Source organism: Thalassophryne amazonica, chromosome 2 (genome assembly GCF_902500255.1).
Source record: "Thalassophryne amazonica chromosome 2, fThaAma1.1, whole genome shotgun sequence".
Taxonomy (NCBI): Eukaryota; Metazoa; Chordata; class Actinopteri; order Batrachoidiformes; family Batrachoididae; genus Thalassophryne; species Thalassophryne amazonica.
The window spans coordinates 71,859,030-71,884,339 of record NC_047104.1 but is presented as its reverse complement, the minus strand read 5'-3'; the positions used below and the strand labels follow the sequence as shown (position 1 = coordinate 71,884,339).

General features: G+C 39.2%; 1 protein-coding gene across 1 annotated transcript in view; it reads left to right on the top strand.

The window, feature by feature from the left end:
* The window catches only part of ctsba (cathepsin Ba), a 62,614-nt gene that overhangs the window by 5,091 nt on the left and 32,213 nt on the right, over positions 1–25,310 (top strand). The window contains exons 2-5 of the mRNA XM_034187754.1: positions 11,679–11,810; positions 12,925–13,010; positions 22,427–22,541; positions 22,868–22,983. Of these exons, the coding sequence (XP_034043645.1) occupies positions 11,688–11,810; positions 12,925–13,010; positions 22,427–22,541; positions 22,868–22,983 (440 nt within the window). The 5' untranslated portion in view covers positions 11,679–11,687. The remainder of the gene's footprint in view (positions 1–11,678; positions 11,811–12,924; positions 13,011–22,426; positions 22,542–22,867; positions 22,984–25,310) is intronic.

The window sequence follows — 25,310 nt, the reverse complement described above, 5'->3', positions numbered from 1 at the left end:
ATGGATTAATTCATCCCATTTGTGTTGCATTGCATTTAGAGTGCAGCTTGGTTCTATTTAGAGTGCAAATTTGGTTCTATATGCTTGGTACCATTGCACTCTGCACGCACACGTGATCACGCACGTCCTCGTGCACATGTGCATGCTCGTGCACACCCACACTTGCCCGCGTGCGCACATGCACGCGCACCAACACATGCGTGCGCGCACACACACAAAACAAATCCATGGTGCTGTTTGGAGGCTGTTAGCAGAAAGAAAAAAAAAAAAGCTGGACTCATTTCTGACATGATTTTTTTTTGTTGTTTTTTCGCTGCACTGAGGACGCTCGGTCTTTTTTCTTTTTTTTTTTGGTAGTACAGGCATGCACAAGCGCCGACCAGGTTGCACGCGTGTGCGCGCGACAATGACTCTCCCGAGACATAATTTGATTGAGGTAACTGACGCTGCTTGTAAAACACACATAGACATACACACACAAAACAAATCCACTGTGCTCTCTGGAGGCTGTTAGCAGGAAGAAAGGGGGGGAAGAAAAAAGCTGGACTCATTTCTAACGTGATTTTTTTTTTTTTTTTTTTTTTTTTTCTCGCTGCACTGAGAACGACATCCTCAGAATTATTTTTGGACTCGGACTCAGTTCTGTTGGATTGCTGATGTCAGACCTGATTTTTTGCTGGAGTGAGGATCTTACACAAATGCTTTCTTTTTTTTTTTTTTTCTGGAAGTACACAAAGTCAGTGCAGTGATGCACCAAAATGTAAGTCCCTTTGCTGTTGTTTATAAATTAATATAATATCAAATGACTGACAAATAATGAATGTTTTTACTTTCTTTCAATGGAACGAATATTCGCCTCGTTGAATGGTATGTTCCAGCTTTCACCTCATGAAATATTCGTACCATTGAACTCATAAACATTCATTATTTATATATTATTACACTTTGTTTTGCATTAAATTTGCTTAAAGGTTTTGCACATACATTATTTAGAAATTTCTGAAAAATTAAGATCTGAAGTACTAAATGGTACATAACTCTGCCCGAACAGCAACATATAAAGTGTCAGTCACATGTTCATGCACACATTACACCAGAATATTTTTACCTCCGCCAAGGAGGTTATGTTTTCGGTCGCGTTTGTTTGTTTGTCTGTTTGTCAGCAGGATAACTCAAAAAGTTTTGAACGGATTTTGATGAAATTTTGTGGAGTGGTTGGAAATGACAAGAGGAACAAGTGATTCAATTTTAGTGGTGATCTGGATCACAATCCGGGTCCAGGAATTTTTTTAAAGGATTCTTCATTGCGGGATAGGGGGAATTTTGACTTTCTAGTTTCTAACTCCACAAAAACAAGGCAGAAAGGCTTGGAAAAAATTAGGGTGTAACATAGTCAAATGTTATATCAAACAACAAAGTTTGGTGATGATCCGGATTCCAGATCTGGTGATCCAGAATATGCAAAAATATAGGGAAAATGGAAAATGTGTCAGTGTGAGGTGACAAATGAAGCTAGAGATGTACAACTAACATCAAATTGTAGCTGAATCTGTACTGATTCAGTAAGGTGTCATCAGATTTGATGTAGCTTCAGATGTTATGGAGCTAGATCCAGAAGAAAACCGCCATTACTGAAAAACTGTTTTTATACAATAACCTTTGAACTAATAAAGACATAAAAGTGATTCCAAGTTCTAGTGGTATGTTTTCATGGTCAAGGATGTCAAATATAAAGGAAAGAAAAGTGTATGTATCATAGTTTTGGTGGTAACACTGAATTGAATAGATCACTGTGCGAAGGAGGGAATCTCTTTAGGGTCAGTGACCCTATGGCCTCGGTGGAGGTTTGCATTCTCTGAGTGCTTCTAGTTTACGCTGTAAGTTTAATTTTCAGCTTACATCTACAGTCTAAGACTACATGACAATCTTATAACATAGCTATGAAGCTACAAAAGTTATGTAACAGCACCATGGAGAATTGTTCTTTTATAATATCTAAAGAGTCTAAAGCAATGTATTTACAGAATTATATTGTCTTACAGTACTAACAAGTAACTTCAGGGCCTCAGTAAAAACAAATTAGTACACATTACTTGAGCTACCTGATTAAATAAGACATTTCTGACTTACAACCATTAGCAACTCAGTGCAAACGTACCCACCGGCTGCAAATGTGGCCTATGGATAAAGCTACAGTAAAAGTAGAAGATGAATGTGTTCACTGATTAATCATAGTCTTGTCATCATTTGCATAACTATCAACAGATTATAACTAACCACAAGCTGCAAGTGCAGGTTATGTGCAGTGCTACCGAACAAGTTGAACATCAGCCACCTGCTTTTCAATTTCACTCACTAATTTGTCTTAAGTGTGGAAAACAAAGGTGCATCTTCAGTGACCTCTGGCATAACAGACCATTTAGAGTTAAAAACCCATAAACAGTTAGTAATGACAGCAAAAATGACAGATCTTAGTCTGAATCCTCATCTGAATCACAGCAAAGTGTTCGTGTTTCATACTGGATGTTTAGACGGGGCCTATTGTTTGCAAGTGCAGAAAGCTTGGATTGTCATGCACAGAGGTATGCAGTTGTTCAGTTTATTGAACAATCTGAAGAACAACCACACCTGGTGAGTGCAATGAATGCAGCAGGAACAGCTGGGGTGGTCATCAGGAGGAATGCGAAGGTGCCATTTTCTTCTTCCCACCAATTTTTACCAGGACTGGATCGACTTGGCTGAGGCTCCAGTGTATGCTTCCAGGTGTATGCCTGGTAGTTAGCTCTCCTCAGATGTTGGTCATGGCTGTCCCTTGTGGGTGGTGGAGCTTCATTTTTCAGCAAAACAACTTATATCTCAAGGTACTGATGTTGGTTATGTTTCATTTGGCACCATACAGTGCTTCAACAAAGGTGATTTGTGATTGAATTCTTATTTAAACGCACAAAGAAAGGGAAGGAAACAACATAACTTTTCATAAGCTATTATGTTATAATGTAACTACAAAGTTTAAGTAGCCTGGGTATCTAGTCTTTCTATTGATATATTTTGAAAACGTGTACATCATTGATGTCTTATGTATATTTGTCTTTCATATGATATACAAAAATTTAAGTTTATTAAATGGTACACAACTAAACAAGTATGTTTAACATTTTAATGATTATAACCAGCAGAACGCAGACAATATGCTATCACAATTATTTTGTAGTTCAAATCATTTTTCTACCTTTAATAGAAAACAGTTCTAAAGAAAAATTTGAATGGCTATATCTCAAAAATATAAAAAATTAAAGCAAAATTTAGCAATAACTTCTATGAAAATGGAGAAACAATGTAACATTTATTAGTCTAAAACATTGCACTAGGTCACATTGCATTTGGGTTTTGATATATGGAATATTTGTCATGTTGTAGTAAGTACTGTGAGTTTCCATGACATTTTGCTGATATCGGCACAAATTACCACATTCTGGGGTTATGCGTGTGTGTAGACAAGTAAACCCACCCTTTCCAGGTACAGGCTTGGGTACACTGTCACCCTAAAAGGTCAAACTAAATCTACTCAAAACAAAGTGTGTATCGAAATCATCTTTCAGGAACTTGCCCTTCAACTATCAGTGGTGGACTATTGTAAATGGGACTTGAAGTGTGTGTTTTTTTTTTTTTTGTTTTTTTTTTTCGGGGGGGTGGGGGGGTGGGTGAACAGATGTTCTGTTAAGGGCAGCTTTGTATTCTTACTTCCCTCTACTTTTTTTTGCTGATGGCATTTAATTTTTTTTTTTAATCATGTGACTAGTTTCATTATAAGGAGTGTTCTCTCTCTAGTTCTCTGCCTTGTTGCAGATTTAACTCTCTTGTTGCTGCAATGCAAATTACAGAGGAGTTAATTTAAATCTCTCCATGTGTCTAAAGTAGAAACAGGAATTTGCTTACATGGATCCTTACATTTTCTCATCAAAGTTTATTTATATAGCTGTTTCCACAGACCAGAGGTTGACCAAAGTGCTTCACAGACAGATAAAAAAACATAGAGAATAACTTAAGACAATGAGACGATAAGCAAATTTAAAACAGACGCATCAGTAAAATATACATCCAAAATATTTGCAGATAAGAACCGAATAGAATGTCAGAGCGCTGCTGGTTGTGCAAAAGCTTTTCTAAACAGGAAGGTTTTTAATTTAGATCTAAAAAGACTCAGGTCAGTGGTGGTGCAGATAAGTATCGTGGGGCCAAACCATTCAGAGCTTTCAAAACAAACATAAGAATTTTAAAATCAATTCTTGCCCGAACTGGAAGCCAGTGCAGAGTGTAGAGGACTGTGGTGATGTGGTCGTGTCTATGTGTGTTAGTTAACAGATGTGCTGCAGCGTTTTGGACCAGTTGAATTTGACTGAGGGAAAACTGGGAGACTCCAACGTAAAATCCATTGCAATAGTCCAGCCGAGAACTAATAAACATGAATGGCTATTTCCAGCTCTACACGATTTTAAAAAAGGCTTCACCTTCACTAAAAGCCGTAGCTGATAAAAGCTCAATTTGACCACAGAGTCAATTTGTTTGTCGAAGTTAAAACCACTGTCAAACATCACCCCAAGATTTCTGACATTTCTGACAATTTCCCAGTGTCCATTATTTGTGAGTCACCAAACAAAATACACTCCGTCTTGTCTTCATTTAGGTGTAGGAAATTCAAAGACAACAATTGATTTATTTCTGCGATGCAGCTGGCCACCTTGCCCCCAATGACCATGCCACTTTGTTCCAACGGGAGGTAGATTTGAATGTCGTCTGCATAACAGTGGAACGACACATTGTGGTTTGCAATGATTGATCTTAGTGGCACCTTGTACAGGGAGAAGAGTCTGGTGCCAAGGATTGAGCCTTGTGGAACACCACAAGCAAGAGCAGCACTCGAAGAGGACAGGTCGCCAATCATTACATAAAAACGTTGATCAGAAAGATATGATGTGAATCACTTCAGAACAATGCCATTGAGTACAGCAATTTTTTTTTTTTTTTTTTTTTTTTTTTTTTGACTGGACAGACGGACTGAGTGGTCAACTGTATCAAAATCAGCTGTCAAGTCCAGTAGCACTAAAACCATGGGGCGCTTAGCGTCTACTGAGAATGCAATGTCATTATGAACTTTTAAAAGAGCCGATTCAGTGCTGTGCCTGGTCCTGAAGCCTGATTGAAATTTTTCAGACAATGTTATTTTCTAAGAATGATTGTAACTGTATGAAAACAACTTTCTAAAACCTTGGACAGAAAGGGCAAGGGAGAAACTGGTCTAAAATGCGATAATAATAGTGGCGTTGGTGGCCGCCTAGGCTTTGAAGATGAAAAGAAAGTGGATATCAAGCTATGTAATTTTTAAAACTGTCTACTTTGGCTTTATTCATACAAAATCCTTTCCACAGGCCGGTGTGGATTTGTGACCATATACTTGAATTTTAGAATGTAAGAGCTATTAAACAGAATGAGAAAATAGCTCTTAACTTCTCTGATTTTAGTACGTTTCTGTGCAGTAATTCTCCCTCTGTCTCACAGACCCATGATCTGTGTTCCTGGCTTGGCCCAGGTGGCTTGCTTTGTTTTTCTGAACATGACTAAATTCACACAAACCTTTCTGTGGGAATTGCTTTCAGTTTTAGAAGGTAACCACTGTCAAATAATCAGAAAATAAATTATTACTTCTCCAATTTACTGCATTTTTATGTCTGCCTTTTCTCACTCAATCATCAATCCAATGTCCACTAGCCATCCAGCAAGTGGCAGACATGCAAATGAGATATTACAGAGGCAAAACAAAGTTGTTTATTGGCTTGATCTGTTGCATTGAAGTTCACCACATTTTAATGAGTTTGTTCTTATTACATGCCATTTTTATTTTGTCATTCACAAGATGATGGTTTTGATTCATGTTAAGTTGGAGGGTGTGATCTCTGTCCACTCGCTGTGCAATACAGAGTACACATTTGCTATAACAAATGAAGTATTGTGCTAAAATACACATTTCACTTTACCATTTCTGAGACATTTGTTTTTGTTCTTCTTTCTGACACTTGATCTGTTGTTGCACTAATGTCTAAATTCTTCTTTTGTATCAGGGCTGATAACACATTATGCAATCCACTTGTGTGTTTATTTTAGAGATAATGGCTGCAAAGTTATTGATTTGGCTGCATTTGGAACGTCCTCTTCCTGAGCATACTCAATCTTTCCATTTACAGAAGCAATAGAGGCTACATTATGACCTGAGCTGGATGCATATCTGGAGCTCTTCTTATATTAGTACATTCCACATCCGATATTCATGTTGCACAATAATTATGTCTTTGAGGGAGATTTAAAGCATTTTAATTAAATAATTTCTGTTTCTGCTAAAACACTTGGTACATATCTGTTGTCTCCAGAGTTCATTTTTAGTGTATATACAGTATATATATTGAAACAAAAATGGCTTGACATGTGGGTTGTCCGTTCATATAAGTTTGTCATTCCAGTGATTAACACTAATGTTGTCTGTTTTTTGTCATGTTGTCTACATTCGTCTTTATGTAGCAAGAAGTCTCACCCAAGCTGTAAAGTCATGGAAAACCCTCCTCCCTGCGTCAGTTTCTTTCTATCCACAAAGATGTATGTACTCTGAAGACAGTAAAGGAAATGCTGTCATCAAATGGCATCCCAGTAGGTCTTGGGGTACTTGGGGTTTGTACTGTCCTCATAAAACGTGTCTATAGGTGCTGGTCATATAATTAGAATATGAAAAAGTTGATTTATTTCAGTAATTCCATTCAAAAAGTGTATATGTTGATTGACAGCCAGCAAACCAATGAAGAAAACTCCAGACATAAGGCTTGCTTTTCTTGCTTTAGTGAGGCATTTCTTGTAAATGCATGTCCTAGGTAATTGGAACATACAGAAAAGGCACTTACTACCAACAAATGTACATGTAGTTTGCTTAACACAAGCAGTCAGCTAATATACAGGTTCCAGGCCTGTGATTAGAATATCATGAAAAAGTTGATTTATTTCAGCCATTCCATTCAAAAAGTGAAACTTGTATATTATATTCATTCATTACACACAGACTGATATATTTCAAGTGTTTATTTCTTTTAATTTTGATGATTATAACTGGCAACTAATGAAAACCCCAAATTCAGTATCTCAGAAAATTAGAATATTGTGAAAAGGTTCAATATTGAAGACACCTGGTGACACACTCTAATGAGCTAATTAACTCAAAACACCTGCAAAGGCCTTTAACTGGTCTCCCAGTCTAGTTCTGTAGGCTACACAATCATGGGGAAGACTGCTGACTTTGACGTCTTGCCTGGGCTAAAGACAAAAAGGACTGGACTGCTGCTGAGTGGTCCAAAGTTATGTTCTCTGATGAAAGTAAATTTTGCAATTCCTTTGGAAATCAAGGTCCCAGAGTCTGGAGGAAGAGAGGACGCTACGTTGCTTGAGGTCCAGTGTAAAGTTTCCACAGTCAGTGATGGTTTGGGTGCCATGTCATCTGCTGGTGTTGGTCCACTGTGTTTTCTGAGATCCAAGGTCAACACAGCCGTCTACCAGGAAGTTGAAGAGCACGTCATGCTTCTTGCTGCTGATCAACTTTATGGAGATGCATTTTGTAACAGGACTTGGCACCTGCACACAGTGCCAAAGCTACCAGTACCTGGTTTAAGGACCATGATATCCCTGTTCTTAATTGGCCAGCAAACTCACCTGACCTTAATCCCATAGAAAATCTATGGGTTATTGTGAAGAGGAAGATACGACACGCCAGACCCAACAATGCAGAAGAGCTGAAGGCCACTATCAGAGCAACCTGGGCTCTCATACCACCTGAGCAGTGCCACAGACTGATTGACTCCATGCCACGCCACATTGCTGCAGTAATTCAGACAAAAGGAGCCCCAACTACGTATTGAGTGCTGTACATGCTCCTACTCTTCATGTTTATACTTTTCAGTTGGCCAACATTTCAAAAAATCCTTTTTGTATTGGTCTTAAGTAATATTTTAATTTTCTGAGATACTGAATTTGGGATTTTCATTAGTTGTCAGTTATAATCATCAAAATTAAAAGAAACAGTCTGTGTGCAATTAATGAATATAATATACAAGTTTCACTTTTTGAATGGAATTACTAAAATAAATCAACTTTATTATGATATTCTAATTATATGACCAGCACCTGTACACCTAAAAGAAGAACCAACTTAAAAAGTTGTTTCAGATGGTACTTGTTAATATCTAAATTAACTAAGTTGTTTGAACTTAAGTTAAGTTAGATCAACAGGTTAATTAATTTAGATGTTACTAATTGAAACAATTAATTTAAGCTGGTTCAACTATTCTTTTTTCAGTGTAGATGTAATACATAGGTAACTGCTAAAGAAAACCTATTTTTATAAACCTATTTCAAGTAATATTTCAGTAACATTTGTGAGCCCTAGATAAGTAGTTTGGATGCACAGATACTCACAAAGATGAGAATTTCCCAAGGCTCAAATGTTTTAGCATATTTATTTACCAACTATGAACTAACTTATAAAACTTCTGAAATTACAAATGTCTGACCCAAAGACATGACAGGGTTGTGAGATGGACCTGTTTTCTGAAGTAGAAGTTGCAGTGTGGTCTTGTGACTTATGCTCCGTTGTGACGTACACTACGAGAAATCCCTACTGTTGGTAATTATTATTTAGATAGGGCTTTTCCAGGAATCAAAGCACTAAACAAAATTAACTCCAACAATAAAAATTACAATACAACAATGCACAAAAATCCCAAATTAAGGAGCTGCTAATACAGAAAAAAGGAGTGACTTATACTACGGAAAGATATGACGGCTCATATGTTGGCTCAAGGAAGACAGTTTACATTTCCTCTTTAACCTATCAGTATGCAAACGTGTCATTAGAAATAAGACATTGGCATTCAACCCGGCAGGACTTGTTGATTGAGATTTTGAAGTTGGAACTGAAACTTGTAGTTTTGCCTCTCATGGAAAAACACTTGAATCTTATTCAGGCAAAGAGAGCACTGAAGTGATTCAGCTGCAAGGGTTGTATCTTAAGGAAGTGGGTGACATGAAGTTTATCGCATGACTGCTACCTGCTGACACCAGACTTTTGAAAATCTGTTCCTTAATGATAGCTTGGCATGGCTGTGGAAGAAGGGTAAATGGACTATATTTCTATATGTACTTTTCCATCAGATGCAGATGTTCAAAGCACTTGACAATGATGTCTCATGTTCACCCATTTACACACATAGATGTTGGTGTGCTGCCATGCAAGGTGTGCACGTTCATACTGGGAGCAACTTATGGTTCAAATTTTAACCAAACTAATTTCGGACAAGTTATTTAGAATTACTGTCACGTCTGGGGTTTTTTTTTTTTTGTTTTTTTTTTTTTGTTTGTTTTATAAAGTGAAAATATCAGATGTATGTTTTAGTTTTAAAGTAATGCCCTAATTTTAAGGTCTTATTGTGGACATGCTGTGCCCAGCAGTGCATTATGGGTAGGATAGGGTTCACGACAGGACAAATGCATTTCAGACACTCTGTTCAGGCTCCACAGACAACAGCATTAAACTCTAGTGCCTAAAACTCTTGTGAATATATTCTCTGGGTATATAGACATTGTTGTGTTTGTTAAATTCCACACATCTTAAATGTAGCAGACATGGATTATTTGGAATTTTGTTTTGGCAAGTTTTCACGGTCTCTACTGCCATCTACTGGCCAGAAGTGTTCATGGCACTATTGGCCCTGAAGCTGGGCTGATATTTTCAATCACTGTACTAGGTTCAGCTCAAACTGTACCACAGAACCGTACGGTATAAAAGTTCAGAGCGCACGATTTATGTTCTCATACACATTATACGACGCGTGATTAATCTGAAACTCGGTACGATCCGAAAAATCAGCTGAAAAAGGGCCAAAACATCTGGCACCAGTAGATCATGGCAGTGTTCTATTATTTATTATTTATTTTTGACACAGGTTATATCAGACGGTTATCTAATTACAACTTGGCTTTTGAAAATGCCTTTTTTTACAAATATAAAATGGAATGTTTTACACAAGCACATTTATCTGTAAACACCAACACACCTCACATTAACGTGTTGGTTTACATAATGTATGAGTCAAACCAATCAGTGTTAGCTGAGGCACATTTTACTCAGAATCCTTTGTGATCTGTCTGTGTTTGTTATAAAACTTCAGAATTAGTGCATTATTCAACATTAAAAGATATGTTATATTTTAACTTTGTACAAATGACAGAATTGACAGTTATTCTATCAGTATTAATTTTATTTATACACCAAACCATAACTCAGCATTGCTTTATTTTCCAAGACCACCTCCGCTTGACGGCATCATTGTGTTTGAGTAGAGAGTTGAGTGTCATAGCTCCTCTCAGCTTGCGTCTGTGCTGGAAGCCATGTAGTAAACAGGAGCTTCCAGCAGGGGGCAGGACGCTCAAAGACAGAAGTGCTGACTCATTGTTTGGGTCTCTTGTCCCTTTTGATACTACCAGAAGCGATCCTGGTGTTACAACTCAAAATCAGCTTGTTAGTAGTTGCAAGTGTACCGGAGACAATACTGGAATTTATCAGTTATCTGTAACTTCTGATACATTTTTTGGTGGTTTATCTTTATCAAAGATAACTTTTAAGTTATCTGATTATCTGTTATCGAAGTTAATTTTTTGGTTATCTGTGCCCACCACTGGGTAGAGAGAACTGCGCATGTGCGGTTTCGATCCTCTCCACTGGTAGATCATCTTGTCAAGACACTGGCATAACTCCAGAAATAAAGCATTTAACACACAGAAATATGTCCAATTTCGAACAAAACAAATGGGACTGCTAAGATAATGGTTCTCCCACTGACGTCACTTCCTCCTCTTTTCTCCAGTTTCGTGATTCACCTGGAAATTCCTGGTTTTTAGTGGTGTGCTGTTCAAAATCCGAATATTTACCTCTTCAGTAACCACACACCTGGAAAGAATTAATTTCAAACTGTTGTTTAATTTTAGTCTTAATTGCTCAAAAAACATATCATGTCACCTACACTTTGATTTAATTGCGAACAATTCTTTTTTTTAAGAATTGCACCCACTTTTTTTGTTTTGAAATCTAAAATAAATGGGAAGTTCTTTCAGCTTCTCCCTCTTTGATCGGGGTTACCACAGCAGAGCCGACATGGATCTGCATGTTGATTTGGCAAAAGTTTTATGTCTAATGCCCTTCCTGACGCAACTCCATAGTACATGATTGAGAATGGGCATGAGTTTTCTTGAACTGGGAACCGTTTGTTCTGGAAGAAAGTCCACTGACCACTTGGCTACCAGGCCAATCAAATGCAAAACTAACTAACTAAATAGGTTGTCATAATTCTGTCTGCCCCCTGTTGGACCAGGGTGGTAATAACGGTTAACAGAGGTTTTCTCCCTCCTAGTGAATCTTCTGTTTAGGTTCACATTTTCAATTAATTTTGCAAACTTGGATTACATGCAGTTGAGGACCAAATTTAAATGGACAAAGTGGTGTTTTTATCATACATTGACTGGGTTTTGTGTGAATGCATAAATTGCTTTAAAATGTCATCTGATGAGTAACCTATATTTTCATTCTGTGTCAGGCAGGAAAAATGTGGTGTTCAATCTACGTATTTCTGGCTGCTGCTTTGTCAGTCACATTGGCCAAACCCTACTTTCATCCACTGTCCAATGAGATGGTCAACTACATCAATAAAATGAACACTACATGGAAGGTGAGCTTTATTTTATATTCAAAAGCAGGAAGGGTTTTTTTTTTTGTTGTTGTGCTAATGCACAAGTCAGAGGTTTAAAATTATGACAAATGTTCATTTGTTTTCCATGACAAAATGCAAACTTCATTGGTCAAGACAACTTGGTGGCTTGGAAAGCTTTAAAAATTAAAAATGCTCCAATCAAATTTAAAACTACACTACATTATTTGTCTGATCATAACAATTCCAAAAAGGTATAGTTTGGACCATCTATGACTGAATGTTATGGGGTAAAAACAGCAAGAATGGTGACAAAGGACATTTTATGTACTACTGCTAATACTATAATAATAATTTTAACAACTAAATTGTTGAGAAAGAATTAAAATGTTAGAAAGAATTTAATAGTTACATTTATAAACAATGTAGATTATAAATTGTAAGTTTTACTGTTACAGTGCTGTCAGCATTTAAATATGAGGTCAAGAAAGATGTCTTTATTTTTTATAAAACAAATATTTATGTTCATTGAAGTCAAGAAAGGGTGACTGTAAAGTGAGTATCGGCAAAACGGGTTATCATTTTCATGTTGAGGTGGCAGAGGGTTGTAATCAGTAATTGGATTACTTTTTCAAAGTAACTGGCAACACTGGTGCTCACAGACATAAGTAAAGTTAGTGATGGACAGTTTTAGTTCAGATATTGGTGTGGTATATTTTGTAGTGCTGAAGTCCACAGGTTACATTTCAGTGAGAGGTCTGTCATTGTCATGTTTAAGAAACACACGATTGATGTTAAAGCACAATTTGATGGAGTCAAAAAGTGAAGTTACATGATATTAGTAGCAGATACAGTCAGAAAGTAAGAAACAACTGATGAATAAAACATTTTCAAAGTCATCATAAAACTATAATGGTATTAAGTATTCATATTGGCACTCTGTATCGATGAGTACCCAAATGTATGTACTCATACTTGTTCTCAGTCTGGGAAAAAGTGGTATCAGTGCCTCCCTAATTTTTTTCCCTGGCGTAATGACATTTTAGAAATATCAAGTATGTGCTAGGTATATTTTAGGCTGGGAAAGCACTGCATGTTCAACTGCAACTGCCTAAATCTCTCTTCTGTCGTGCAGGCGGGTCACAACTTCTATAATGTTGACTACAGCTACATCCAGAAACTGTGTGGTACAATGCTGAAGGGGCCGAAACTGCCACTCATGTGAGTCTCTCCCATTGTGTGAAACACAAAATTCAAGTGTTTCAAAATGTTGGCTCTTTGAGTGCATATCGTATCTTCAAATGGTAAATGGACTGCATTTATATAGCAAATTTCCTTCTGAATCAGAGGCTCTATGCGCTTTACAATGCTTCCTCACATTCACCCATTTGCACTCACACACACTGACGCCGGTGTGCTGCCATGCAAGGCGCTTGGCTGTGCACCAGCAGCAACTTTCAGATTAATGACCTTTGCCCAAGCGGACTTAGTGATTTCTGATGTGTAATCATTTCATTCTTTTTTTTTTTTTTTTTTTAAATCAGAGTGTATTTATTGTTATTTTTCAAAACATACATAGAATGTTAAGAGCTGGCAGTGACATTTAGAGATAATTCTAAAGAGTCAAATGTTTGTGCAGAATGTCCCACCAGTTCAAGGTCACATGTACAGTAAGTAATGTGAAGTTTAAAAAAAAAAAAAAAAAATCAATACAGAACAAAACACACACACATAAAAGCAAAATATTAAAGTAATCCCACCCACCCTCCCAACCTGTCACCACCAAGATAGGATATTAACATGTGCCATAGATACACAAATGCGACCATTTAAAAAAAAAAAAAAAAATTTCAAAGAGCTGGATACAATTGCGTAAAATGTCTCCATGTGTTCTCAAATCCAATGAGATTCTGTTTCAATGAAAACCTTAATTTTTCTAGTTTTAGACAGGACAGGAAAAATTCTTGAAAGGGTAGTTGTAAAACAGCTAACTGATCATCTGCAGAGGAATGGTCTATTTGAAGAGTTTCAGTCAGGTTTTAGAATTCATCATAGTACAGAAACAGCATTAGTGAAGGTTACAAATGATCTTCTTATGGCCTCAGACAGTGGACTCATCTCTGTGCTTGTTCTGTTAGACCTCAGTGCTGCTTTTGATACTGTTGACCATAAAATTTTATTACAGAGATTAGAGCATGCCATAGGTATTAAAGGCACTGCGCTGCGGTGGTTTGAATCATATTTGTCTAATAGATTACAATTTGTTCATGTAAATGGGGAATCTTCTTCACAGACTAAAGTTAATTATGGAGTTCCACAAGGTTCTGTGCTAGGACCAATTTTATTCACTTTATACATGCTTCCCTTAGGCAGTATTATTAGACGGTATTGCTTAAATTTTCATTGTTACGCAGATGATACCCAGCTTTATCTATCCATGAAGCCAGAGGACACACACCAATTAGCCAAACTGCAGGATTGTCTTACAGACATAAAGACATGGATGACCTCTAATTTCCTGCTTTTAAACTCAGATAAAACTGAAGTTATTGTACTTGGCCCCACAAATCTTAGAAACATGGTGTCTAACCAGATCCTTACTCTGGATGGCATTACCCTGACCTCTAGTAATACTGTGAGAAATCTTGGAGTCATTTTTGATCAGGATATGTCATTCAAAGCGCATATTAAACAAATATGTAGGACTGCTTTTTTGCATTTACGCAATATCTCTAAAATCAGAAAGGTCTTGTCTCAGAGTGATGCTGAAAAACTAATTCATGCATTTATTTCCTCTAGGCTGGACTATTGTAATTCATTATTATCAGGTTGTCCTAAAGGTTCCCTAAAAAGCCTTCAGTTAATTCAAAATGCTGCAGCTAGAGTACTGACGGGGACTGGAAGGAGAGAGCATATCTCACCCATATTGGCCTCTCTTCATTGGCTTCCTGTTAATTCTAGAATAGAATTTAAAATTCTTCTTCTTACTTATAAGGTTTTGAATAATCAGGTCCCATCTTATCTTAGGGACCTCGTAGTACCATATCACCCCAATAGAGCGCTTCGCTCTCAGACTGCAGGCTTACTTGTAGTTCCTAGGGTTTGTAAGAGTAGAATGGGAGGCAGAGCCTTCAGCTTTCAGGCTCCTCTCCTGTGGAACCAGCTCCCAATTCAGATCAGGGAGACAGACACCCTCTCTACTTTTAAGATTAGGCTTAAAACTTTCCTTTTTGCTAAAGCTTATAGTTAGGGCTGGATCAGGTGACCCTGAACCATCCCTTAGTTATGCTGCTATAGACGTAGACTGCTGGGGGGTTCCCATGATGCACTGTTTTTCTCTTTTTGCTCTGTATGCACCACTCTGCATTTAATCATTAGTGATCGATCTCTGCTCCCCTCCACAGCATGTCTTTTTCCTGGTTCTCTCCCTCAGCCCCAACCAGTCTCAGCAGAAGACTGCCCCTCCCTGAGCCTGGTTCTGCTGGAGGTTTCTTCCTGTTAAAAGGGAGTTTTTCCTTCCCACTGTAGCCAAGTGCTTGCTCACAGGGGGTCGTTTTGACCGTTGGGGTTTTACATAATTATTGTATGGCCTTGCCTTACAATATAAAGCGCCTTGGGGCAACTGTTTGTTGTGATTTGGCGCTATATAAAAAAATTGATTGATTGATTGACATGACATCCTGTAGCCACTATGAGTGCAGAGGAGGGTTAGGATCTTTCCACTTGAAGAGAATGGCTCTACGTGCTATAAGTAATGCGAAGGCCAAAGATTGTTTTTTCCTAGCGCTCACATGTGGCTGATTTTCCAAAACACCAAAAAGTGCGAGTACAGAGTTTTGTTCCAAATTAATATTGAATGCCTGGGACAAAGTGTTAAAAATGTTCGTCCAGAAGACCTGAAGGCATGAGCAGGACCAAAACATGTGACAAAAGGTGGCCTCAGTCAAATTACATCGAATGCACAGAGGACTGACTTCGGGATACATCGTAGACAACCTGGCCCTGGAGATGTGCGCTCTGTGCACCACCTTGAATTGAATCAGACGGTGCCTAGCACAAAAGGAAGAGTACACAAGTTTAAGTGCAGAGGCCCAGGCATCATCTGACACAGCGTGACCCAGGTCTTTCTCCCATGCATTTTTGAATTTATCAACTGATGAACTTTTAAGATCAAGCATGATGTTATACAACTTAGAGATGAGACCTTTGTAAGGTTTAGATGATAGTATTTTGTCCACCATGGTCTCCTGTATAGGAACCTGAATGTTAGATAGTTGTATGGTGAGAAAATGTCGCAGCTGAAGATAATGAAAAAAAATCTAAATTTTTAAGGTTAAATTTCTCCTTCAGCTGTGCAAATGATGCCATGGTACCATCCACTAACAAATCTTTAAAACGTTTACCCCCCTCATGGTGCCATTGCCGAAAACCCACATCAATAACAGATGGCTTGAATAAATGATTGTTAAGAATGGGGCTCCAAAGTGAAAAAGTGTCCATGCCAAAATGTTTTCGAAATTGTCCCCAAATCTTCAAAGTGTGTTTAATCACTGGATTATCAAATAGAGTGGTGGGGGGTAAAGGCAAGGCTGAACCAGCTGAGGCCAAAGGAGAGATGCTTTGTGAGAAGAGCTCTAATGAGACCCAATCAGGACAGTCCAGCCGGTCATAACAGTGGGACCAATGTATCAGACATCTCAGGTGGGCCGCCCAGTAATAAAAACGAAAATTGGGAGGGGCAAGAGCCCCCTGATGTTTAGATTTTTGAAGGTGAATTTTACTTAAGCGAGGTTGTTTGCCCTGCCAAATGTAAGAGGTTATGATTGAGTCCAACTGTTGGGAAAAAAGCAAGTGGAATAAAAATGGGCAATGTTTGGAAAAGATACAAAAATTTGGGTAAAATTACCATCTTGACAGAATTTACACGACCCACCAGAGACATCAACAAGGGTGACCACTGCGACATCAACTGTCTGGCCCGATTTAATAAAACAGTTAGGTTTTCTTTAAAGAGGTCTTTTTGTTTTTTAGTGACTATGACTCCCAAATATGAAAATGTGTCATACTCTACCTTAAAATTTAAATTAGAGAGATCAATATGCCGTGCTTTGTCATTAATTGGAAATAGCTCACTCTTGTTAACATTTAGTTTGTAGCCTGAAATCGTGCCAAAGTTATGGAGCAACGATAATGCAGTAGGAATTGATTCATGTGGGTTAGACACATAAAGCAGGAGGTCATCAGCGTAAAGGGAGACCTTGTGCTCCACAGCCCCCCTCCAAATTCCAGACACCTGACTACAAGTACGAAGTGCTATAGCAAGTGGTTCTATAGCCAGATCGAAAAGCATGGGACTCAATGGGCACCCTTGATGAGTGCCACGGTACAAGCTAAATGGTCTGGATAGTTGAGAGTTGGTACGAATCATGGCGGTAGGGTGGGAGTAGAGCAATTTGATCCATGAAGTAAAAACGGGCCCAAATCCGAACTTGTCCAGCACCGCGAACAGGTACGGCCACTCAATGCGGTCGAACGCTTTCTCCACGTCAGTGGAGACCACGCATTCAGGTTGGTCTTCTTTAGCGGAGTACATAATATTTAAGAGACGCCTGATGTTGAAGTAAGATTGCCTGTTTTTAACGAAGCCAGTTTGGTCCTTGGATATAACAGATGGGAGTATATTTTCCAATCTGTGCGCTAACACTTTAGCCAGTATTAAATAATTTACCTGTGACCATTACATATCGACCATTTGGGTCTGATGAAACATTGTGCACTTCAAATGATAAATCATGTGAGATGAAAATAGAAACGCCCCTGGCTTTGGCCTGAAATGTGGAATGAAAGGAGTGCCCAGGCCAATGCAGTAATCTATTTAAATCTGAAGTGCAGACATGGGTTTCTTGTAAGAATAGTATTTTGGATTTTAGGTGCTTAATGTGAGAAAAGACTCTTTCTCTTGACAGGGTGGTTTAAGCCGTTTACGTTCCAACTCACAATGTCTAAACCATTCATCATGGTCCATTTTTTAATTGGTAGATATGTAACTGTTTATAGCAACTGGGTGACCTATAATAGGTAAAATGACCAGCGTTTTTCCCCGTTTTTACAAAATAGTGGTGACAGGTACCCACCCACTCCCCCCCCCCCCCCCCCCCCCAAAAGACAGCTGCGATTATTAAACAAAAAAGCAGCAAGCTCTTAAAACAGAAAAACTTCAAAAAACTCGTCCTCCAGTAAAAACCTAACATTCGAGCTATAGCTCCGGCATATAGAAGGGAATTGAAATCAAAATAGCTGCCCCTTTTATGAAAGTGAACATATCAAAAATGAGCATAACTGAGAACAATTGATATTACCAACAGATAAAACAGGGTGCCGTTTGCAGTACAAAATGCTCAAATAACAGTATTAAACAAGGCATTTAGCAGGAAATATTAAACTGGCCAAATATAATCATTGTACAAAAAGAAACCGCAACTTATATACATTTGTGGATAGAAAAATATGTAAGCTTGATGGTGACAGTGCTTACTGTATTTTACCCACTGTTATGAAGTCCAGGTCTGATCCAAGAACAGTTCAGTCTCTCCATCTGTGTAGCATTAGGTCCGAACGGTCGGTAGGGGGTGCTCATCGATAAGTTTTTGTGCTTCCTCCACCGTGTTGATCCATTTCTTGCTCCCGTTGGGCAGCGTCAGGCAGAGACGAGCTGGGTAGAGTAGAGCAGGCTTCATACCACGTTTGTAAAGCTCCGCCATCACGTCTCTGTACTGCGCTCTTTGGGACATAACTTCAGCACTGTAGTCCTCCACAATACGAATCTTCTGGCCATGGTAGTCAAATGTACCCCAAGGTCTTTGACTTGGTAGCGGTGTAGGCGGAGGATCACTGGCCGTGGCCGCACACCTGGACCCGGTCTGGCTGCGCCTATGCGGTGGGCTCTGTCAATCTCCAGTGGGGATGGCAGCGCGTCTTTTCCATATACATCCTGAAGCAGACGTGCATAAAATTCTGAAGGACATCCTGACTCTGTGGCCTCCGCCAGCCCCAGGATGCGCACGTTTGAGCGTCTTCCTCTGTCCTCCAGTTCTATAACTTTGGCTTTAAATTTGGTGTTGTCATCCCGGAGCGACACGATGGCGTCTTCCAACTCGCTAACGCGCTGGCTAACGTCGTCAGATGAGAGTTCCAGTGATGATATGCGCTGGTCGTGGTCATCCACCAGCAGTTTGTACTGGTCAAACTTATTCTCTAATCCAGTTAATGATGCCTTGAAATCAGCAGACAAAGATTCACGGAGTTTATCGAGCAGCGCGGAGATAGCTGCCAGCGCTAACAGTGCTACCCTCTTCCTTGTCGACAGACTTTTGACTCTTAGGCGGCATTTTGACAGAAGTTTCGGCCACAGCTGGGGAAAATGAAAAGCGTCAATATTCCCGAAGGAGCAGATGCCAAGACAGGCTTGTAGGGGCTCAGTGAAAAAAGTAGTTTTAGTTATTTGCCGGAGCGGGCTAACCACGCGTCTACTCCATTAGAGCCACCAACCGGAAGTCTGTAATCATTTCATTCTGATGGCTATTTGAACCAAAGATCCTCTAGTCTCAAACCCATCATTTTGAGACAATCACCTCCCCCCAATATAAATAAAGATTTAAGTGTTGCTGAACATCATACTGTAGTGTGCTGTTCACTTATTTTTAACCGATGTGTCTCACAGAATACATGCCTCAAATTTTGGCTATTAGAGGCCATGTGATGATATACCTGTTTTAATGTGTGCACTTCTGACAACAGTCTCTAAGCATACACCGATCAAAACAAATGGCTACTCAGACTGCCAAAAACAAAGTACTATTTTTTTTTTTTTTACAGTGTGCCACTCTGAGCAAACGTCCCAGTACGCTGTTGAATGGAATGTAGACAAACTGCTGCTAACATAAAGAACAGTGCCGTAATTACTTGCAAAGTTTATGTATGTGATAACTGTTCATTTTAATGCAGTTGCGGTAATAGCAGCACGCTGCTCTTCACTGTGAGGAGAGGGGCTGTTTGTGCACGTCCTTCAGTCATGAACGCAGCCTGTCAAAAACAGTCTCTGCTAGAGGCACAACTTTGTGCACACTTGTGTGTCTGTCATCTATGCGGTAATGGTGACAAGTCTGTGTAAGAAGTACGAGGTCTGTCAGTAAAGTAACGTACCTTTTTATTTTTTTCAAAAACTATATGGATTTGAATCACGTGCGATTACATCAGCCAACCTTGAACCCTCGTACGCATGCGTGAGTTTTTTCACGCCTGTCGGTTACGTCATTCGCTTGTGGGCTGGCTTTGAGTGAGGAGTGGTCCACCCCTCCCGTCGCAATCTCTTTGTCTGAGAACTTCCTGAGAGACTGGCGCTTTGCTTGATCAAAATTTTTTCAAAAACTGTGAGGCACATCGAAGTGGACACCTTTCGAGAAATTCAACTGGTTTTCGGTGAAAATTTTAACTGCTGATGAGAGATTATGGCGTGATGCTGTTGCTTTAAGGACTGCCCACGGAGCGGGACGTCGCGACGCACTCTGAGCCGCCACTGTCTGCCTGTTTCGAGCTGAAAACTTCGAGATTTAAGCCTCTGTTGACCCAGGACATCGTGAGAGAACAGAACTTTCAGGAGAGGTCGGGATCAGCAGTTTATCCGGACATTCGTGAAAAAACTCACGCATGCCCATGAGGGTTCAAGCTTGTCTGATGTAATCGCGCGTGATTCAAATCCATATAGTTTTTGAAAAAAATAAAAAGGTCCGATACTTTATGTATAGCTGCATCATCAGGCATATGTCCACATAGCATTGTGGTAAATTCCAGGTGCACGTTCATGCTGGAAGTTATAACCGAGTTAATACAGTTTTGTCCTCCGGTGCAGAGAGCAGACTCCTCACACGTCTGGATCCAAAATTCAACAGATTCTCAAAAAATTAGGGGAGTTGAGGGTGAAGCGTTCATCGTCTCCTCTCTGTACAGAGCACACTAAACCAAGCAGCATGCGCGTGCACATCAGCAAGCCGGTAGAAAGTATGTAGCTCCGAAAAATGTGTTCTCGACTTTTTCCAAGCATCTGCTCAGCAGGTCCACTGATCTGAATGAATGCTGAGCTATCTCCTTCAAATGAATAGTGAATAGTTCCATGATCTGGTGTTGCAATGTTCGTTTCACTCTGTTGGTTTGCAATTGTGTGGTTATTGTCTTTGCTCAGACTGATGTCACCCGCCGACAAAATGCCAATAAATGCAGAGTTTGACGCTTTTCCGAAAATGCACTTAACCGAGAAGCTTAAGTAGCAGTAAAGTTCTTGAGCGACCACTGACTGTGACCGCATGTGCATGGATAGTCTTAAAATTGTGAGTACTTTGATGTTGAGTTGTTGTACGTAGGGCAGTCACAATTATTACAATATTCGCCAATCACAATTATTTTTCATATTCGCGATTATTTTTCATATTCGCGATTACCGTGAATTATTTATTTTATCCACAAAGCATAAAATGACTGAGAATCTGACGTCATTGTGCTGCAGCCTCGCTCACTCTGTTTCGCTCTCGTCTTAAGGCAGGACAATAACATGGAGGCTGAGGAGCGATCCGTCCTGCCGTTTGGATAAGACGGCCGATTAAAACAGTGACTGTCTTCTTCAAGCCGTCTAAAATGTGGAGTTTACCAAAGGAGCTGTGTGTGTGTGTCTGTGTGTGTGCGTGCGTGCGTGCGTGCGTGCGTGCATGCGGAGTCAACAGGCTGCAGACTTTGAGGGAGGGGGTGGGTGAGGGAGATTCCTGAACGGAGGCACAACACGTTAGTCTGCTGAGAACCATCAGTGCACATGAGACAGAGAGCGCGGAGCAGAGAGAGCATTTTAACCCGAGTGAACATGTTAAAAAAAAACAAAACCAAAACGTGGAGCTGCCTTTACTTCTCTCTGAATTTTCTCTCCCGGTGTGATTCTGCAGTTACCATCCTGTTCACACCATGTGCGCATCGAATACTGAATTTATGAGATCATGAGATGAAATAAACGGTCAAATATCTTTAAAACGTATTTAAAAAATGAGAATATATGAATGAACGTGGAGAAGCTGTGGTGATGTTCAGACACACAGATCACAAAAAGCAGGTGAGAACTCTGAACTTTAACAGCTGTTATTTTCCAAAGGTATTTATTTGTTCAGTCTTGAGCTTAATGTAGTGTTTAAGCACAAAATGTGACTGATGAGGAGAAACAATTTCAGAAATGCAACAGAAACAATCACAAATCAGAAAAAGTTGGGACTGTATGTAAAATGAAGATAAAAATAAAAATGTTGCACTATTCCCAGTTTCTCCACTCACAGAAGCCAAACGTTCTTCCAGAGTTGTGTAGCCTTGTACTACGATAGTACAATATAAAGAAGGGCAAAAAAAAGAAAAAAAAAAAAGACAATATATTCGTCAGTCGCAATTGTCTGACAATTAATCGTCTCCAGAAATTCCTAATCGTGACAGCCCTAGTTGTACGGCACATCAGGCAACATAAGACATGTCTTTTAAGAAGCTTTAGCAAGTTAACTTAAATTGTTGTGGCTCACAATAGTGCTTAACAGTCGTACTGCTTTTGTCTTCAGGGTTCAGTATGCTACTGATGTGAAGCTTCCAGACACCTTTGATGCTAGAGAGCAGTGGCCCAATTGTCCAACTCTGAAGGAAATCCGAGATCAGGGATCTTGTGGATCCTGCTGGGTGAGAGGACTCTGTAGTTAATAATGTGATTATGGATTAATATTTTTACAATTGTAGAGGAGCTATGTTTCTAATTATAGACTGGACACTTGTCACCACTGACTGCTGGATAGACTCCAGCCGCTCTGTGACACCTAACTGGAATAAGCGGATTCAGAAAACAGATGGATATTTCTAATTGTTATTATGATTAATCGAATTTAGCAACACATGTAAGAATGACAGTATACCAGTCATCTTTAAAAAGGATGCTTGAAGGCTTATTTTTGATTTTGTATTTTGTGTGTGTGGTTTGTAATTTTTTGCCCCCCTTTTCTGTAAAACAGGCTTTTGGTGCCACCGAGGCCATGTCAGACCGTCTCTGTATACATAGCAGTGGTAAGATCAGCGTGGAGATTTCAGCTGAGGATCTGCTGTCTTGCTGTTACAGCTGTGGCATGGGGTGAGACAGTGACGCGTGAATAGTTTCTGCCATCTTGTCGCATCGAGATGTCCCACTATGTAATGACAGTGAGCAACTTTGTCAGTGATAATTCTGTGCATGTTATGAAGGGATACCGCTTCATTTGGACATCAGATTTGAGAAGATTGTCAGTACTAAGTATTGTGTGTTAAGAGGGAATTAGGGGCTGCCTCCCTTTGCTAAATTCCTGCCCTGATTGCTGTCCACATTCCAAAAATGAAGTAATCAGGCCCGATTGTACACAACAGCAGTCTAAATTTGTGTGTCATAATATTATACAGCAGATTACTGCTGATTGCAAGCAACATTGAATGCAGCTCCATGGCACAAAAGCTACTGGGCATGCTCACAGCTGGACTGTGTAGGAAATAGGAATGCCTTGTTATAACTACAGACATTAGTACATAGACTGCACAAAGTTAAAATGTACTGTTAATATATGAAAACTGTGTTTTCCTGAAGAGTACACCATCCTTTTCATGGGATTATGGTTGTATATTATATTTCCAGGGGAGGCTTAAAGACATCAGCTAACAGTAAGTTCTTGAGCACACAGACTGATTGATCCACTGCCTGGTCTGGTCATTTTCACCCCACTGTAAAGAAATTTTCCACCGCTCACTTTACAAATGACAAAATCTCTGCTGTATTTTAATTTTAGCCTACACTGTAGCCTGTAATCAAAATAACTGAGCTACCCATTCCACATTCAAACAGGAAATTATTTATTTCAGGAAGTACTGAAATAATAAAGACATCTGTAAAAATAAAATGGAGGCATGGTATGTCCAGTACCTTTCCAGTATGTCACAAATACGCCATACAGCTGATGTGCTAACCACCCACAGAAACTACACGCCACTGTACACTAACTGTATCTGCTCTGGTCAATAAAATCACTCTGCTCCAAAACAGACAACAATCTGTGCTGTATAGGCTTTTTTGAGGAGGATTATTGATGCTTAAATATGGTGGCTATCTTGGCAGTACCTGACTCCATACAAGTCCAGGTCAACTCATAAATGGGTAAAGATGTGGAGCGCGTGTGGGCAAAACCAGAAGGATGAATGAACTCCAAACACACATGCGAACAAGCTAACCCAGTGGTTCCCAAACTTTTTCTGCAGGGCCCCCCCTCAAGTAGATAAAAAATATTGTCGAATCCCACTTCACACTTTTGTTTTTTTTGTTGTTGTTTTTTTAAGTCCACTGGAATTTGTTTTAAATATTGTAATTTATACAAAACTACAACTTATTGAACAAATCATGTTTGCAGTAGAATTATTAAAAGTGACATTTGTCATGTATCTTTAAAACGATGCAAATTTATTTTGTTTCTGCATGTTGACAATCATGAAGATCAAAACTGGGACTCCACAGCCACCGACGCGCCCATATCAAATGAGGATGAGTAGCACATAGACATCATTGTTGACATAACTGACTACCTAACATATAGTAACTGTCCCAGTTGTTTAGTATATCGCATAAAAGGCAACCAAATCAAAATCCTACAGTGTCAAGAATTGCCTCACTTACACACTCTTTGGGAACCCCTGGGCTAATGTTTGTTTGGAAATGCATATTTTTTGTGAATTGGGTGGCGGTTTTAATAATTGGCTTTGTTTTGGTATTAACCTATGGCCCACATAGTGCAGTAACTGTTGCACTATCAGTGGAGCTGACCTCACCAAGCTATTGGTGCTAACAATACTACTTTACAGATGAAATAATTATTTTTCTCTCTGTGGAAATACTGGAGGAACAATGATCCATTAGTACAATTAACTGCACAGCAAGCTTTATTATCATGGATATTTTTAATAAAATGCTTAGAAAGGATAAACACAGTGGAGTCCACATTATGTATCAGCTTCTGCTGTCCATGCTCTGAACCAACCGGCACACACTGGCTGTTACTCAAAGTGGCCAATCCCTAATTATTCATAAAATTATGTCTTAAATTGGGATGGGTTTTAAACCTTTAATGCAACTACTACTCTTAGCGCTACTATCCATCAATCTGCTGCTTTAACAGTATTCTTATATTTCCTTTTTGGAGGAAAAAAAATTAAGAATGAAATTAGCAAAACTTTATTTTCTATATGGCATTTGGCAGTCAAGTGTTGCCACACTTTTGAGCATTTATTTCTCTAGGCCATAGTATGTGGCACATACTATGTGCCCACGCACACATAAAAGAAAGCTGTTTCAGCAGCACTACACACACACACACGCACTCAAAGACCCAGAGAGAGACTATACATGAAGTATGACATGAAGATCTGCCTTAGGCTTTGCACACA